General features: G+C 32.6%; 2 protein-coding genes across 2 annotated transcripts; one reads left to right on the plus strand and one right to left on the minus strand.

Annotated features, from left to right (window-relative positions):
• Positions 1-2,105: 2,105 nt before the first annotated feature.
• LOC140891658 (trans-cinnamate:CoA ligase, peroxisomal-like) lies at positions 2,106-4,336 on the plus strand. The gene is made up of 2 exons (XM_073300257.1): positions 2,106-2,461; positions 2,582-4,336. The coding sequence occupies exons 1-2, from the start codon at positions 2,264-2,266 to the stop codon at positions 4,166-4,168; spliced, it is 1,785 nt and encodes a 594-aa protein (XP_073156358.1). The 5' UTR covers positions 2,106-2,263; the 3' UTR covers positions 4,169-4,336.
• Positions 4,337-12,061: 7,725 nt separating this feature from the next.
• Positions 12,062-18,356, minus strand: LOC140889029 (general transcription and DNA repair factor IIH subunit TFB2). The gene is made up of 15 exons (XM_073296725.1): positions 17,991-18,356; positions 17,606-17,773; positions 16,188-16,256; positions 15,998-16,091; positions 15,602-15,702; positions 15,483-15,531; positions 15,353-15,412; positions 14,794-14,862; positions 14,466-14,549; positions 14,300-14,383; positions 14,030-14,115; positions 13,415-13,505; positions 13,130-13,210; positions 12,680-12,754; positions 12,062-12,589 (listed from the first exon to the last, which is right to left on the minus strand). The coding sequence occupies exons 1-15, from the start codon at positions 18,101-18,103 to the stop codon at positions 12,452-12,454; spliced, it is 1,362 nt and encodes a 453-aa protein (XP_073152826.1). The 5' UTR covers positions 18,104-18,356; the 3' UTR covers positions 12,062-12,451.
• Between the last annotated feature and the right edge of the window lie 976 nt (positions 18,357-19,332).

Below are 19,332 nucleotides of genomic sequence, written 5' to 3' on the forward strand. Positions count from 1 at the left end.
GCATAGATTAAATTTTTATTCATACCAAGATTTGTTCAATTTTATTTTCTAAAATATATTTATGTAGATTTAGTCCAGCTTATTTTCTGAAATATATTTGTTATCTTTCATCTATAAAATTGTTTTTGAAAGAAAATAAAAGCAAATGAAGCACATCTCTTTCTTTATGTAATTTTTTTATTCAGGTTACTTCTCATTCCCTCCAAAATTTTAAATTTTAACTGGATTTGTGTGTTTTTTTAAATTATATTTTTTTTAATCGCTTGATTTCATTTGTGTGAACTTGTCGGTTTCTTAAAAAGAATTGTAACGTGACTTTCTGATAATTTTTTTAATTATTTTGTTTAGTTTCTATAATTTTCTATGAAAATTTTACATTTTCCTTATTTAAAATGTAAATAATGTGTTTTTGAGTAATTCACTTGTACTGTTTATTAATATTAATTGTTTCATTTATAAAATGGAAATAGAAACTTTTGCATTTTAAAGTTCATTCACTTCTTTTATCAGAAATAAGGTGTTTTTGAGTGGTTGGGTGTAAATTTTTTTATGATGTGTTTTATTACTTGAAACATATATATACATTTTTTTTGCATCATTGTAAAGATATAGATTTAATTACATAAGAAGAAAATTTATATATTATATATGAAAAACTTATATTTTCTTACAACTATCGAGATTTTTCTTAGTCAGCTTATGTGAAACATTATATTTTAAATATTTATATTTTTCATGTCATCAGTATGTAATTTTATAGTTATCATTAAATGTTTTGCAAATGTTTATTGATTATAAATTAGTGTTATATTGTATTTAAATTTTAAATATTTATTTTACATCATTTAATTTTTTTAACGGGATCAATCAATCTAGGGTTAAATTTTTTTTTCTGACTACACCGTTGTCTATGTAATTATGTATCTAAGATATCTTTTGGTGTGAAGGATAACACATTGATTGATTAATAATCATTGTTTTGTTCAATGCTTGGATCAAGTTCTTCCAATGATTACTGTCATGCAACATTATCTAATTCAAATATATTGATTTAAAATCTTTATATTATTAATTCATCTTCATCCAATCCATGAACCAAACAACGTCTAAAATTATAGTACAATATATGAATGTGGGTGTCACTTCACATGTCTGTAATTTTAACAAATGGATCATGAATTAGTATAAAGTTTGTTGTCTCCAAGTTTTTTTTTTAAAAAAATAAATAAAATAATTTGATGGTTAGGTGTGGACGTGAGATGATACGCGGGAGCTTATAAACTTAATTAAAACCTCATCCCGATTATCTACTACTTAATTAATTAGTGGCATGCATATCTCTGAGTTTGGATATTGATTCGGTTTTGGAAGTTAAGTGTGAACAATCTACTTTTTGGACACAGTGTGGGGTAATTAATTTAATTTATTGAATGTTCTGTCTTTTTATATATATAAAAAAACAAGAAACACAAAATTAAAGATGAGTAAGCACACTCACTCATGTAACACATGAACTAGTACTAGATCAGTCCAAAAGTTTAATGACAAGATGTAATTTGGAGACAAATTATGATAAATAATGTGATTAATCTAGCTAAGATAGGTAATTACTTTATATTATATATGTTAATTTTGATGGTACACACACATTAATATTAATATTCCCATAGATCCTTGTAGAAATTTTCGGGGGAAAAAATGAAATTATTGGAGGGGGGCGGGGTGTGGAATATTTATTAATTAAAGGAAAAAGATAAGAGGACCAAGTGATGAAAGAAATAAAGAAAGAAGTGGAGAGGTCAAGCAGCAGCCCACCAAAATGTGAATGCCATGTATTTAATTGGTCAAAAAGTCTTGTTTTAGAAAACAAAAATTAAAGTTTACCGAAACAAGTGTGTAAAAGCGTAGCAATTTCCCAACAAAATCTATGGACTGGTAATTACATTTTCCTCATCGAGACTTCACACACATATACATTGTTTTCCAACAAAATCTATTGACCGCTTTTGAAAATATAAAACTGTCTTAAATTTATTTTAAAAAAAGGGTTCTTAACTTCGATTAAAGTTTCAAAACTAATGTTCGTAAATTCATTGTAAATGCAACGTAATTCTTAAAGCACACACCCTCAGATTACACCCCAAGTGAGCCTATAAATATTGCTCTACCAGTGGTCACATTAAACGTATAACCTCCCAACTTCTATATATAATATATACACTCCACCACCTTGTGTTGGTATCTCAACCCATCTGGTCTCTCAATGGATAGACTTCCTAAATGTGATGCCAATTATGTTCCTCTTACCCCCTTAACTTTCTTGAAGAGGGCTGCCATGGTTTATTCGAGCCGAACGTCGATAATATACTACGACGTCACGTTTACGTGGCTTCAAACTTATAAGAGGTGTTGCCGCCTTGCTTCCGCCCTCCGGTCCTTTAACATTGTCAAAAATGATGTGGTAAGTCCATAATAACTTGTTTATACGTCACTCGCATGTTAAACAACGTATGCTGTTACATGTTAGATTATTTTTTTTAGACATTAATATTTATATGTTCTTTGTTTTTTTTTGCTGCAGGTCTCAGTTCTGGCGCCAAACATCCCGGCAATGTATGAAATGCACTTCGCAGTGCCAATGGCAGGCGCGGTTCTGAACACGATCAACACGAGGCTCGACGCCAAAAACATCGCTACTATCCTTCGACATTCTGAAGCCAAGATTCTCTTCGTGGACTACCAGTATGTGCCTCTAGCACGCGATGCGTTGCGTCTTCTGATGGCGAATGTGCCGAGCAATAAGATGCCATTCGTCGTTGTCATAGACGACTTAGCCGCTACGACGGGGATTCGTTTAGGCGAGCTGGAATACGAGCAGCTCGTGTGTCAGGGGAATCCGGGGTATATTCCAGGGGAAATCATCCAAGAGTGGGATCCGATTGCTTTGAATTACACATCCGGCACCACGTCGGAGCCGAAAGGCGTGGTGTATAGCCACAGGGGAGCTTATTTGAGCACACTGAGCCTGATTTTGGGATGGGAAATGAAGACCGAGCCTGTTTATCTATGGTCCCTGCCAATGTTCCACTGCAACGGCTGGACTTTCACGTGGGGTGTGGCGGCCCGAGGCGGTACCAATGTTTGTATTCGCAACACGACGGCTCGGGAAATGTACGAAAGCATCCATCGTTACAATGTCACGCACATGTGCTGCGCGCCTATAGTGTTCAATATTCTATTAGAAGCCGAGCCACACGAGCAGAGGCCTGCTGTAACCAAGAAAGTGGAGATTTTAACAGGCGGCGCACCCCCACCGGCAGCGCTCCTGGAAAGGATCGAAGGACTCGGGTTCCACGTGACGCACGCCTACGGCCTGACGGAGGCGACGGGGCCTGCACTGGTTTGCGAGTGGAAGAAAGAGTGGAACGAATTTCCAGGGGAGGAGCAGGCGAAGCTGAAAGCGAGACAGGGGATCTGCACTCTGACTCTGGCGGATGTGGACGTGAAAGATTGTGATTCCATGGCGAGCGTTCCCCGGGATGGGAAAACAATGGGGGAAATCGTGCTGAGAGGGAGCAGCATAATGAAAGGGTATTTGAAAGACGAGATGGGCACAAGAAAAACTTTCAGAAACGGATGGTTTTGGACCGGTGATGTCGGGGTCGTACATCCCGACGGGTATGTAGAAATCAAGGACAGGTCCAAGGATGTGATCATCTCCGGCGGGGAGAATATAAGCAGCGTGGAGGTGGAGGCGGCGCTTTACAAGCACGCCGACGTGGTGGAGGCGGCGGTGGTGGCGATGCCTCATCCCAAGTGGGGTGAAAGTCCATGCGCATTCGTTGTCATGAGAAACAGAGGAGGCTCTGTTGTTACCGAAATGGATATTATTGATCACTGCCGCAAGAACATGCCGGGATACATGGTGCCGAAGAAGGTGCATTTCATGGCGGACTTGCCGAAAACATCGACGGGGAAAGTTCAGAAATTTGAGCTGAGGGCAATGACCAAAAATTTTGTAGTTTCAGATCACACTGGATCAAGAAAGGCGCCCACTGCTGATTCTGCAAAGAACAAGATCAGGGAGACCCCATCGATATACTATGATCATCATGATCAAACTCAACATCAGCAGCATCACAATATTCTTGCTGTTTCTCGTCTCTGATCGATCGATCATATAAACATTTTTTTATTCCGACTAGCTAGTACGTATGCAGTTGATATTAATCTAAGGTTTATATATAATATGTGTGATGCATGATTATGATAAGTTATTATTACTATATAATATTTAACGTGTAAGGGCTAGCTTTCAAATGTTGTTCATTATATAGATGCAAGTGGTGCATTATTCTATTTGTTTTGGATCAGCTGATTGTATTGGAGAAAATCGAACTTCTTAATTTAATTACTTGTTATAGATTTAATATACAAAGAGATAGAGCTTTAGGGTAATTATACAAAGATATAGAAAACCGATGACACCATTAACAAATGAGGTCGTATTTTGGTCCATCGAGAATTCTAAGATTAATCTGAAATACAGTTGAAAGTGTTATCCTGAAAAACATAACTAACAAGATATTATTTCAAGACATTATGTAGTGTATATTTATTGTTTGCTTTTATCAAACTCCTTTAGATTATACATCACTTTGTGAATTGATATTCAGTTTTTATATAAATAGGATATTTCATGTTTATATAAAATTTATCGAAAATATCATCAATATTATCTATCTTCTATGTTTCGTTTTCTGATGCAATACACGTAAAATTTTTCATATACATACGTAGTAAGTTTACTTGATTAGAAAATCTTGTCAAATTTTTTTTTTACGTTTGAGAAGATGTTTATGTGAATATCATGAAACATTTAATGCATTGTATATTGACCGGATGCAACATTTTATAAGATATAATAGCGGTCCGTGGACATCTTGCAACACTCGTAAGGTATAGACTTATCCTCATACCCCTAGTGTGACAACACCTTTTATCATAGGTATGGGTAAGATATTTGTCCAAGGTGTTTCTCTAAATCTCATAATTTATTTGTCTCTTTTGAGCCTAGGTCTTGGGATCTCTCGTCAAATAGGTTAGGTATCCACTCCAAGATTTAATATTGGGGGATTTTTATCCCATTATCCTTTATAGAAATTCATTTGATCTCGGTATATCTTTCATTAGTGGAACCACGAGATTCTCCTTTGATTTCACATAATCGATGTAGATAATGTTATTATAGATCAATTGTCGTATGATATTATTTGTACGACATATATGTCGAGACTTATCATTATACATGCTATTTTGTACCCTTAAAATTGCAGATTGACTATAGCAATGAATTATTATTGAGGTCACTGGCATATCCTGCAAGGGATTTCTTCTATAAAATTTTGAAGTCATTCTATTTATTCTCTTGCTTTATCCAAAGCAATAAATTCCGATTACATTGTGGATCGAGCAATACAAGTTTTCTTGGAAGATTTTCATGATATGACATCACCACAATGATAAATACGTAACTACTTGTTGATTTTGAATCCCTTGTGTCCGATATCCAATTTGCGTCACCATAACCTTCTAGCACCGCAGGATATCTCATATAGTATAATTCATATTTCAAAGTGTATCTTAGATATCTAAGTACCCTTATCAATGTCTTCCAATGGTCATTACTAGGATACTAAGAGAATTTCTGTATACCGTAAATTTTGGTATAATCGATATGCTATTTATACGTGCCGAAAATTTCGATATACCGAGAACTTCAATACAATATCGATATAACATTTTATTATATCATAATTTTCAGTACGATATACGTTTTTCGATACGATACTACCATTATACATATTACTCAATATATCGATCCATTTTCCACTCAAATTCCAAATATCATAATCACATTCTTTTTGTCGTGTCATTAAAGTTCTCCACAATCGATGGATGTAAAGGATTCGTACTTTAGTTCTACATTATCTAATTGCCATCTATATTTTATCGGACTGTTTTAGAGTATTTTGGAAGATATATATATATGGATGGTATTATTATATTTGGGGAGCTAGATGGTCTTGTTATTATCAAATCAAATTATATGTAAATCGGTGATTTTTTTTTCTTGTATGTAATCAGGAATCAAGAGATATTTTCAAATTTAATATGGTACATTTTAATTTTAATTTTATAATAATGTATAAAATTTAAATAATTTTATTTAGGGTAGTGTTATTTACACTCCACTATTTGTTAAACACACTCCACATTTAAGTTTTGTGCTCAATATTGACAATGATACCCTTAATTGATTATATTTATTTTTGGTAAAATTTGTTACAAAACACATAGTTAAATTTGTAATTGTTTTTCAAATTATAGAAAGATACCCAGATAAATATTAAAAATTAACTTATACTTTTTTTATCTTAATTTAGGCTTGATTTCCCATTTTTAAATCTTTTCGTTACATGTATTCTTAATTTTATTATCATAACTAGCTTCAAAAAAATAATATGACACAAAATATTGGTAGATCGTAAACTCATAAAAAAATGTAGAATATTGGCTCACAAAACATTTTAATTTACCAAAAACTTATTAAAATTTAAAACTTAGAAAAATACAAATTATGTTGCAATTTGAGATTAAAAATAATACTGTATGTATATTATTTTTAATAATATTTAATAAATCTATCAAGTGATTATCAACATTATATTTATAGCATAATTTATTATTTTAACTCTATCAATTTTATGTAAATAAATAATAATTATTTAATCAAATTATATATATATATATATATTTTAATGAAGAGTGTTATTTGAAAAATATTTCAATTATAACTTTTATCAATAATATATTATTTTATATTTTATTAGCAATATATTGAGCCCGTTTGGATTTTGTAGACATTTTTTAAAATAAGTGCTTTTAAAAGCTACAATTTATGGCTTTTAAAAAAGCTCTAATTTTGACTTAAAAAGTGCTTATTTGGTCAACCAAACACCTTGTTAATTGAAAAGCACTTAAAAAAATGCTTTTTTGGCCTAGCTTTTGAAACCAAACGGGGCCATTATTTATAAGATATTACGATTATAACATATTAAAACATTAGAATCTAAGCAACATTACTTGTTTCAAATATTCATAAATAAATAAAATAACATGTTAATTATTTTTTTAAAAAAACAATAATTAGTTAAGTGAATCATTCTTTTAATTTTTTTCATGAGTTTTTCTTTTTTTGACGATTTTGTCATGAGTTTTTATTTATTTAAGGATATATATACAAATTACACGATATTTTTGAATTGTTAATATTTTAGGTAACTTAGTTTAGACAAAAATTGAAAATGAAGTTTATTTAACAAAAAATGGAGTGTGAATAACACTCCCCTTTTATTTATTACATGAGTAGATATGTTGCGAAACGCACATATCCATATCAATGAGATATGTCGATCAAGTCCATATTTGAATAAAAATTAATATTTTATAATACAAATTAATAATTTTCATAGCCGAGTCGAATAAGAGATTTTTTCTCACAAAATTGACTCATAACACTATCTTAAAAGAGTTTTGTTTTATTTCATTATATCAATAATTTTAAATCATTATTCAAATGATTTATAAGACCGTCTTATAATTTTTCCTATTGCATATTGCATGTTATTTTATTATATGCATAGATTGAATAAAACGAGTGGGCTATAATCTTGTAGTTATAAGTCATTAATTTTCCGGCTCAGTGGTTCAGTTGAGTTCGATGATTAATGGACAGAATAAAACCGGCAGCACGAGTAGCCGTGCAAGTTAAAAATGGAAAATAAGATTAATTGTGGGAATGAAAGCACAAAAGATAATATGATATTGATGCATCGGCCACTTCATGACTCTTATCTTCGTACACCATGTAAACATGCACCACCAGATTTTAGTGATTTGAATCACAATGCACTACATCATGCATGTTGATTTCAATGGGCCAGTTTCAATCAATTTTGTGGATGAAAATTAATTACCCGGGAGATATATATTAGCTTCTAATAAACTATTTTATCATGCACGCAACTTTGTTTTTGTTTAATTTGTTTATTTATTTTTATGTTTATTTTAACATAATCTTTTGTGAGTGAAAGTAATATTTTTTTAATAAATATAATCGAGTTGGAATCTCACGTTGCAAATTTGTGTATATTTCATCAAGCAAGTTATCTTATAACGAAGAGTATTGTGGATATAAGAGAGACAAAAGTTGGTCTCTGACCGATTATTGATTTTTCCGTTTAGTTTGCTGTAAAGATTTAGTTTGCTAATTATCATGTTGTCTTGTCAATTGTCATATTAAATTTGACTCCTGCCCATTTTGATAAAATTCTAAAATCTATAACATATAAATGCTGATATTATTACGCCACGCGACAAATTACAAAACTATTTATACTTCAGGAATTAATTATAAAACTTGACGGAAGAAAAATGTATATACACTCAACAAACTCGTGAATTGTGGCGTGGTATATACATGTGATTGAGTGATTGAATGTGGGCTTTCTGTATGTACAATTATGCATCATGAAGGAAAAGAAATCACGCACCAAATCAATGGTGTAGCTACATGATTGGCCTGTAAAGCATAATAACAGAAGCTAGCCTGCGAACATAATATCAGTGAAGACATAAACTGTGGTTTGAATTAAAAAAGAACTACGTCAAAATTAAGGAGACAGATTTAAAGTTAAGGAGCATTTTTTTTTATTCCTAACATGTTAGTTCAGCTTAAATTCAACGATTTGATTGAGTGGGGGAAAAAAAAAAGAGCTTAAGTTCAATTACTTGTTAAAGAGATTATGATTTGCTCACATACAAAAGTTTTATATGACTTCAAGTGAGATTTATGTTTCCCATGAGTAATTTAACGATCATGTTGTATTATGTTTTTGCTATGTATCACAATCTTGACTTGAACAAATAATTCTAAAAGGAATATGAGCAAGAAAAATAACGTTTAGTTAAAGGTCAATCATTCGAAAGGAACAACATGGGAAAAGATGCTTATGCTTTGCATGTTTTGGATTCACAAAGAAAAATGACCTTTAAAATTCGTTCACAATCATCAGACTTTCGTGTGCAACACAATAAGCCTTTATTTTTGCCACAACTACACTTTGTGTGCGAACTTGAATACATGAAAATAGTTTTGGGATAATCTCGTAACTAATTATAGTTAATTAGGATGAGAAGGAAGTTTCATGCAAACTAGAATCTAACATTGATTTTACGATACATACGAAAAACGGAAAAATGTATTTACATTTTTAAGAACTGTATCTGTATTTTCTATTTAGTTACGTGAGACTCTTTATAAGAGGGTGGTTCATCATATTTTTTTTTTCAAACAAACCATCCAGAACAAACAAACACAATATAAGCATGATCCCTAAAACAACAAAATTAAATATTAAAAGTACAAAAATAAATATATAATGCAATTTATTATTATATACTAGCAAAAGATGCACACACGATGTGTGTGTAAAATAATACCAACATTATGAAAGAAATAATATATAGATTATACGAATAATTTTGAATTTGAAGTTTTCGGTCTATCTGATTTTGAAATTATAAACTATACATGGAACATGGAGATTGGGAGCTCTTAGAAACCGTTGACTCCTTTAAACCGGGTTCTGTCACTCCTAAATAATTTCATGACGGTGTCATTCAGGCGGACAAAATCAATTTATGCAGGGGCCAGATTCTTTATAAAATACTAAAAATAGTAAAGATATGAGATAATGAAAACATTTGATACTCCGTAGAGATCATATATAAACAGAGTTATTTGCATCAATCACCCCTGTGAAATATTGAAAATGCACACTTCTCCCTTGTGAAATTTTAATAAGCATCTTCAACCCTGACCTTTTAAAAAATTAGCGCACTCGCCCCTTCAGATTGAGTGCTTGTTGCGCACGCGCCCCTCATTCGACTTGACAAAGATTTTGATATTTTTTTTGCACCAAATACCCTGTGAAATATTAAAAATGCATATTTGACCCATTTGAAAATAATTTTTAAATCTATTCAGCTCATAATACATAATTTTTATTAAAATATAATTATAAAATATTTATCAAATATTTTTCGTTTTATTAATATATTTTTAATTTTAAATTTATTATGATTATATAAATGTTTTCTAAAAAATATTATTATTTTATCTTGTTATTATTATTTTATTAAACTTCTTCTTGTTTCCTACTTTTCCATTAAAAATACATTCATAAACAAGATTTAAATATATAAAAATACCAAAATATGATATCAAAATGATAAGTGAATGATAAGTACCAAATATTTTTAATTTTATTTATTTTTAATTTTTATTTTTAATTTATTTATTTTAAAAAAAATATTACTTTATCTCGTTATCATTATTTTATCAAATAATTTCGTGTTTTTAACTTCTTCATTAGACATGATTCATAAATAAGAATTTAAATATCTAAAAATATCAAAATATTGAACCAAATTATAAGTTCATGAATGTTACTTTTTTGATTTAGAATTATATAAGTATGTTATTTTTTTATTATTTATTACAAATTGTGCAATGCATATTCTCGAAAAATTTAAATTTTGGTTCAATAATATATAGTTCTAAATCAAAAAAATAATATGTTTGAACTTATCAGTTTAGTTCAATATTTGATACTTGAAATTATTTAAATACTTGTTTATGAATGCTTCAATTGAAAAGTTGGAAATACGAAGTGAATTTAATAAAATAATGATAACATGATAAAGTAATAATATTTTTTAAAAAATAATTAATTAATGATAATACATTTAAAATAAAAATAAAAATTAATAAAACAAAAAATGTTTTCTAAATATTTATAATTGTATTTTATTAAAAATTGTGTATTATGGGTTGAATAGATTTAAAAATTATTTTCATAGGGGTCAAATATGAATTTTTAATATTTCACAGGGGTATTTGGTGCAAAAAAAAGTATCAAAATCTTTGTCCAGTCGCATGAAGGGCGTGTGCACAACAATCACTCATCTGAAGGGACGAGTGTGCTAATTTTTTAAAAGGTTAGAGTTTAAGATGCCTATTAAAATTTCACAGGAAAGAAGTGTGCATTTTCAATATTTCACAGGGATAGTTGATGCAAATAACTCTATATAAACACCACGCCGTGGGAGAAACATTTAAAAAAAACTTGGCTCAATTATCAAAATATTAGTTAGTTGTATTTTTGTTCTCACTATTTCATAATTTACATCAACATTTGAAATCAAGGTTTTAAAAATTGTGAAGCGTGTCAAAGCGTAGGAGTCAAACTTCAAGTTCTATAAGCTTAAGCGCGCTTACTACGATATGCTTAAGCGTAAAAAAACGTTTTTAATTTAAACTATAATTTTATTCATCTCAATTTATTTCATCATTCATTTCATCTCTCGTGTCATCGAACATAAACTAAATTAATTTATCTAATTTAAAACATTAGTTGTAAAATCCTTCGATATGTACTGCATTCACATCATCACTACACTTAACCATACAATATTGTACATTTCTAACATTGCTAACAATCACTCACTAATAAAATCACTAATTTATGATCCATTTTTGTCTTATTAAGCAATTTTTGTTTTAAAAAAATTACATTTAAACATATTTAACGACTTTGACAAGATCAACCTACGTCTGACCGCTTTTTACCGCTTTTGGCCGAAGCGAAGCATTTTGAAAAAGCTTTAAGTTTAAACGAGATTAAGCGAGACTTGATCAAACTTTTTAAAACACTGTTTGAAATGTATTGATCTTGCCGGCCTTGATCATACCCGACAAGCCAATGCCAGTATAATTCCTATGAATCGCAACTTCTCTGCAATGACACCCATCAATATCCACGGTTCAATCTCCTGTCATCTCTCAATCCGTCCGTAGCACCCGATCAACATTGTCCACTCAATTCAGATCTCATCAGGCACACTGTTAGGCTATTGGTTTCTTGGCCATAAGAATTAGATAAAAACACCTAAAATTAATATAGGAAGAACAAACTTGAACAACCCAGAGATAAACCTCTGTACATAAACCCTAGCCAAAGCTAGTACTTCCCTAGCCAAAATGCTAGTTACAACCTTCAAAAGATAACAACCGAATGCCTAACAAACTACACTCCCCACATTTTATTGCTCTCTCTCAAGCGTCTAGATATTTCTATGGGCTTGAGTCTCTTGGGCCTAAGTCCAATATATATTAAAGCCCATACAGTCTAGATACTTCTATGGGCTTGAGTCTCTTGGGCCTAAGTCCAATATATATTAAAGCCCATACACATATAGTCCCTAACACACACATACTTGACAAAAAAGAAAATGTATTTTCCCTGTCCTGGTGCAGAAGCTGTAGCTATTGCTTTTGTCGACGAAGAAATTCTTTCATTTCTGTGAAGATATCTGCTTTTACCACTAGGCGCATGTTCATCGAGTTCTCCCAAAGCAAACCACCATATTCCCGAGCAAAGTCACAAGCAGCCTCATACACATCCTTGCATCAACATGATAAATAATGATAATGAGACCATTCAAAGCTAAAGTATGGTATTGTGCTGAGTATCAGTTCGGTTCTCATTCATACCTTGGATGGAAATTCATCGTAAAGATGTGCAGGGGTCATCTCCACTCTGTTCAAATCTGATTCCCACAGCCTAATCTGGTTGAGCAAAGGTGTGGCAGGCAGGGGTGGGGAAAGAAGGAAATCATTATTGCTTAACATCCTTTCAAGAAACATTTATTATCCAAAAAATCATCAGACATGACAAAATAGAAATCGAATTGTTCTGCCAATGAAACAACTTAAGTTTTTAAAACCATATAATTGCCCAAACATCATCTTTTAGTAGTTCTGCTATAAGGTGCAGAAAAGATATTGGTCAATGCCCAAAGAGTTAAATTGGCATATCGATTCAAGATGTGGGATTTGGGCAGCTATATAGTTAACACACTTCAAGCATGTTCTCTTTTCTTTTTTCTTCTTTTACGAAATGATCGTTAACGAGAGAGCACAAAACAAAAGATGATTGAAAACCTGATCAGTAACATTTTCTGGTACGGAAGGGATTCTCTCAGCAACTCGGGGATGAGCATTCTGTTGAAGAAAAGATACTATCTGCATACACATATTAAAATAACATTGAACTATCCATATGTTATCATCTGGAAACACAGATAGGAAACCTTGCAGTTGCATGTGTTTCGACTTTCGATCAAGAGAATATGTGGTTAATAAACAAATGAAAATTTTCAGACAACCAAATGATTGCTCATATACACACTATACAAAACCACAGCTACTATACAATGTCATTCTTGCCTGCTCTGCTGTAATACCATGTTGAAATGCTTTATACAAGCTTTCTTTGGTAATTGCACAAACGATGAGGTTTGGTAGCTGGTACTCAACCCTGTAATCTCAGCAGAAGTTGTCATTCTTTGATTGACAAATAGCACATTCCGGAATAAATACATTGGGGTACAATAGAGTATAAATACCACATTTTGGTGTTAATTTTAGGGGGAAAAATAGAATTCATCTTAGCAATCAGCTCGTGTAGATTATCTAGTTGATCGATATTTTAATAATATGTGAGAGTGTTTAAAATGTTAAAATATATTGCATTATATTAGGGATTTGAAATATAAGCATTGGTTATATTTGGAGATCTGAAAATAAGTTTTCACAAAAGAAAATGTAAATGGATAGTAGTGTTGCTTTTTTTTTATAAAAAAAGATGGGAAATTGCTTCAAAACATAAAAACAATCATAGCCTATGTTTTCGCCACCTTTAAAACATCTCAAGTGGCTCAAAATTTTGACACTGTTCAAAAAGTGTTAACCACTTAAGCTTCTGGTAAAATATTAGATCAAAAATACATGCAGTCCCCTTCAATAGACAAACCAAGCTTAAGGAAGAAAATGATGAGACACCTTGAGAAGAGGCGCAAGATCTCACAATGCAATTTGGATGACGAATATGCATACATCCGAAAGTTTGTTTCCACCACCACAAATCCCTGATGAAAGCAAACCCATTAAAAATTATCAGACAACTTTTCATTATTACAAGACATTTCCTAGTACAACCTAACTAAATAAAATAATATGACACCAATAAAATGGAATCAACTGGCTTGAAAAGTTTGCCAACAGAATCAAGATTACTTGTCTTATAGAGATGAGCAGTAGGTTCTTCAATACCTGTTTTCTTGAAGTTGAATCTGCTAAGCTAATGGAGAGATTGGTTGCTAATTTAGTGGGAACAAACCAACTGTCTTTCCTCCCCTGAACATGCACTATCAATATGGTTTAGTGCAGGATGAAGGCAGAAGGAACAACAAAACATGTAGCAAACAGCATATCTGACCTGTTGGAGCTTGACCAGTCCCAAATCCACAAGATCCTTTATTATGTTCCGTTGTATATCCGTCAGTGTGTTTAAGTTGTATGCCTACAAAAAGAGAGTATTTAATCGCATAGTAAGAGTTCATCTATTTCATGCTAGTTTTCATTTATCTCCGCAGTGGGTGGAATAGTCCCTGATCATTCTAAATACAAAAGTTGAAGAAAATTATGTGAAGGATCAAAAGAACAACATAACAGATGTTTCATGCATGACAAACTCATAAAAAATGAAAAGATGCATGAAATTCATTTTATTCCACCTATTATTTCAGCATAAAAAAATCTAATACCTCTCCAGTATTGTGAAAGCTGAGCTCCAGGAGGAATGATATAAGATCTGCTGTATCCACACCTCGCTCCTACAAAAAGGAAAATTTGAATCGATTTTTAAGGAAAAATGACAGACAGACAGACAACCACTAAATATACCATATATAATAATAGAAACTTCATCTGATGGATATATGCAAAGTATAAGGTTGTATATAATTTACACGTTTTTTGGTAGCTTAATCTGATGGATTATAAGCAAAGTATATGGTCATATATAATTTACACGTTTTTTGGTAAATAAACGTATTCTTAATGTAAAACTGCGAAAAGTGCCACACAACCATGTTAACTGGAAACGGAATAAAAAGATTAAATGTAGCTGAAATCTAATATTTTTGTTAGTGAAAATGTACTAGATTACATCCAATTAAAGGTGGAGTTGAAGTTGTCGTAAGTTCGAAGGGTCACCACTCACCATCGAATACAGTTTCAAGTAACCAATCAACGATGTTTAGACGAGAAGCAGACCAAGAGATAAAAATTAAGCAAAGGACAGAGAATCTAAGCATATAATACCTCAGAGTTACTGATATATTCTCTGACAATGTACCAAAGTTGTGCATTTGTATCCATCAGCTGATCAAGGTAAGTGTTAGCATTTTTAACCTTCACTCAGAAGCTAATAGTTACTTAATTACACTCGTACCAGAAACTGAAAGCCACTCTCTGTCAATCTGGGTGGCTCCTTGTCATCTCTGAAAGTAAAAGTTTCATGTAACTATCACACCTTCATAAAAAATAGTGTGTATTGGGTGCAGAAACTACTTTTGAGTCAGAAGACCACGCTGGAACACTTTCATCATGGAAGAGCTGATGTTCGTTGATTTTTCAGCTTCATTTGAGTTCATAAGGTGCAGCAAGAAACACTGATTTGTCACAGTTTGTTAGTTGTAAGAAGAGTGGCCAAACTATAGAAGGTACACAGCATCGTAACCATCACTGAAACCAAATAACTTTGCCTTATTTTGTACATGGGGTTACCCATTCTCTTGGTGCTTGGTTGAGTAATTTGAAATACTAAAATAGCACCAATAATATAAAATGGTGGAGTTGACAATATGGATAAAATTTTGAGGTAGATTGCCTTGTACTGTGGTATTTTAGTAAAAAACTTATGCATGACAGCAGAGACAACCATAGAAGCCTAAATAAAGATCACACCTCCCATTGTCGAAGAGCATATGCATCTAAGTCCTCTAAGCTAGGGAGCCTCACTGCGATGTTTGAAGGCATTGGTTCTCTTGGTAAAACTCCACTGCAGTATACAAAATATTGGTTATTGATTAGTTCAGATAATTTATGGAATGTACTAGACAAAAAAGTATAGATCATATGTGAATCTAATGCGTACCCATGCAATATGTGCTTCTGGAGGTTAAGCTGAAATGTTGGATTGAATTTATAGGTTGCTTCTTTTTTCCTGCCGCAGTCCCACAAGAAGAATTGAACGAAGGTTATTTGTAAACTAAGATTTTGCTGTTTTCTTGGCAAAAGGGGCAATTTTATACATCATGGACTTTCAAGTGCGAACTACAGACCTCCAGCCCATCAAAGGAATATCCTTGTAGATATAAATTAGATGAGTTTGCTTTTGTACTTCATAGCATTATATCTTTTCGATTTGATTGCCTAGCTTTGCTAGGGACAAGCAAGTTTCCTTGTTGAGAGATCTAATACCTCGAGAGGACATCTTCCTTTTATTCCCTATCCAATAATTCCATATTATATTTTTGTTCCTGAATAAAAAAGATTTCACCTTTCAATCTTCTTGCTATGTATTCATGTGCCTAGTAGTGGTCATAGTAATTTAGTCCACCTTGCCGGATTAAGCACTCCAACGATCTTGACAGTCACATGTCTAGAGGCAAAGGCAGAGCTCTTTGAAAAAATGGTGATGAGCAGGAGTATTGTAAGCAACATTGTCCTGCTAGTGTAAATATTTCATATGGGGGTGACATGTTGTTTGGGCCTCTCAAATTAGATATCAAAACTAAATGCCTATTTCAATAAATAGTGAATGGGAAACAACTCAAGTACTCTAAACTACACAGCAAGTTCCATTTTGCTAGAATGTGGTCAATACCCATTTTTTTGAACCAATTCACTTCTACATACTTGTAGTCACTGGTCTCAATTAAACTAAGATATAAAAAATGAGGGCAAACTTTTCCTGCATTTATTCACACGAGGAAAGGTGAATATGAGACAAAAAGAGTTAAATATCAGGGGAAAAAAAAGGTATCATTACGTAGATTCTTCATGTGATTATCCAATTTAATCATGAACATTCACAACTAGAGAACTAATGTCTCACTTTTCCAAAAAAAGAAAAAATCAGCAACTCCAAATGGGTGGAGGAAGAGGGCACATCAGCAGGAGATATTCAACTCATTTAGCATTTCTCACAAACAAGCTATTGTTCGTTAGTTGCTCGGAAAGCATCACAACAATCTTTCTCACTTGCGTCAATAATTTTAGATATAAGTTTGACCATAACCCAAGACATAGGTGAGCAAACAACAGATGATTTCTCGGAGATAAAGGAGCAATCATAGAAATACGAAAAGGCTTGAAATAGGAATTTCTCACATCCAGGTTCCACTAGTCAATTCAATATCGTGGAGTGAACTAGTTGAATAGCCTAACAAAAACACTTTTTACAGAAACAATAACAACAATGCTAAGAACTAAGTGAACCAGTGGACGCATAAATTATGCAACTAGTAATTACATGAAACAGAAAATGAGGACCAGAACAGGTGTGCAAACCTGTCAAGAGTTTCAGTCAAGACTCTCAGCTGAATCAATTTATCTATGGCTACTTTGTGCTTTGAGACCCCATCAGCAAGCACCCATTCTTGTAACAACTTGGCTGACACTGGTGCGTCAATGTACAACAGCTGCAGCACGTATTTCTTTGACAATGGAGGCAAAGATCTGAACACAACACAAGATGAGTGAATACAAAAAAGAAACAAAAAAAATTCGATTTTCACTCTGCTGCCTATGGTAGTCTTAGGAAAGGAAAATTCCGTTCCTGTCCAAGGTGGGTCATAAGTCGTCTATAACATACCCTTCCACTAAGTATTGCAGAGCATTCAGACACACCGAAAGGGAAGAACATTTACACCAGAAAGTTGATTAAAGGTATTACCTGAGAATGGCCTCGCATATGAAGGAATTCTCATAAAGCCTGTCAAGTTTGATCGCCGGCAACGATGCCACCATGTCCATAAAGTTTTTAGCCACGATTTTCACTTGCGGCATCTTCGTCTGACCTTTGTAGAATGATTTCTAGGTCAATGAATAACTCCAATCCAAAATGCGTATGAATTGCCCCTTTCCCGGTTAAAAAATCGAGGATTTTCAAAAACAGAATAAAAAAATTCAATTTTTGATTCCTCAACAAACCAAAAACGACTCAGCGGTGGAATTTTATTTTTATGCAAGGTGTTTCCTCGGATTTTCGGGCTCTGCGATCTAACATTGGAGAAGGAATTTGTGTTCGTGCAAGTGATGACTTTGATGGATAATAAGTATCGACAGCCAATCAACTATTGAATGTGATGAATATTGAATGTGATGAATTGTGCGTTCAATAGTTAAGTGTCACCACCTCATGGTGGGCACACGGTGGGTGGGCAGGATAGCAAAACTATATATATATTTTCTCATGGTGGGCACATTAGATGGGCACGGTGGGTGGGCAGGATAGCAAAACTATATATATATATATATATATATATTTCAAGTGTCCACCTAACATGTCCACCAATGATGTGGCACTATTCTATTGGATGTGATAAAAATATGATAAATTGTAAGTTCAATAGAATAGTGTCACATCATTGGTGGTCATGAGAGGTGGGCATTTGAAAGAAACTATATATATATATATATATATATATATATGTAACGTCCCGTTTTTCTCTTAATTGATGTTATTTGAGATAATCAGTGATTTCAGAATTCGAGATCGGATTTTTTATTAATCAGGGACATTTTTGCAATTTTCGAAAATTTCAGGGATTAAAATGCAAATAGGGGATTTGTTATATTATCTACTTTGACTTAATCTCTTTGAATCACTTATTCATCTCCTCCAACTCGTTTTCAGCCATGGAAGGCGTGAGAAAGCTTTTCAAGCTTTTGTGATTTTATTTCTAGCTCAATCCGTCCGGTAGAATTGATTTCTGATTTGATACCTGCGATCACAGCGACGAGTGCTCCGTTTGGAAGTAAGTTTATCTTAATTCTGAGAAGTTTGAATTTATTGATGTTGTCAGAATTTGTTTTTATTCGGAGAGGATGATTATGAGTTAACAGTGATCGTATATCTAAGACGGTTCGAAGATCTAACGACGATCGGAATTGATATGAATTTTCTTGTGAATTTCGAAAATCTGAATTTTGAGATGTGTTGTTATTGAGTTGGGTTTCATGTTTGAGGATTGGAATGAGTTTGTTGAGTTGTTATTTTGCTGTCTGCATTTCCG

This window comes from Henckelia pumila, chromosome 3 (genome assembly GCF_033568475.1).
Source record: "Henckelia pumila isolate YLH828 chromosome 3, ASM3356847v2, whole genome shotgun sequence".
NCBI classification, from domain to species: Eukaryota; Viridiplantae; Streptophyta; class Magnoliopsida; order Lamiales; family Gesneriaceae; genus Henckelia; species Henckelia pumila.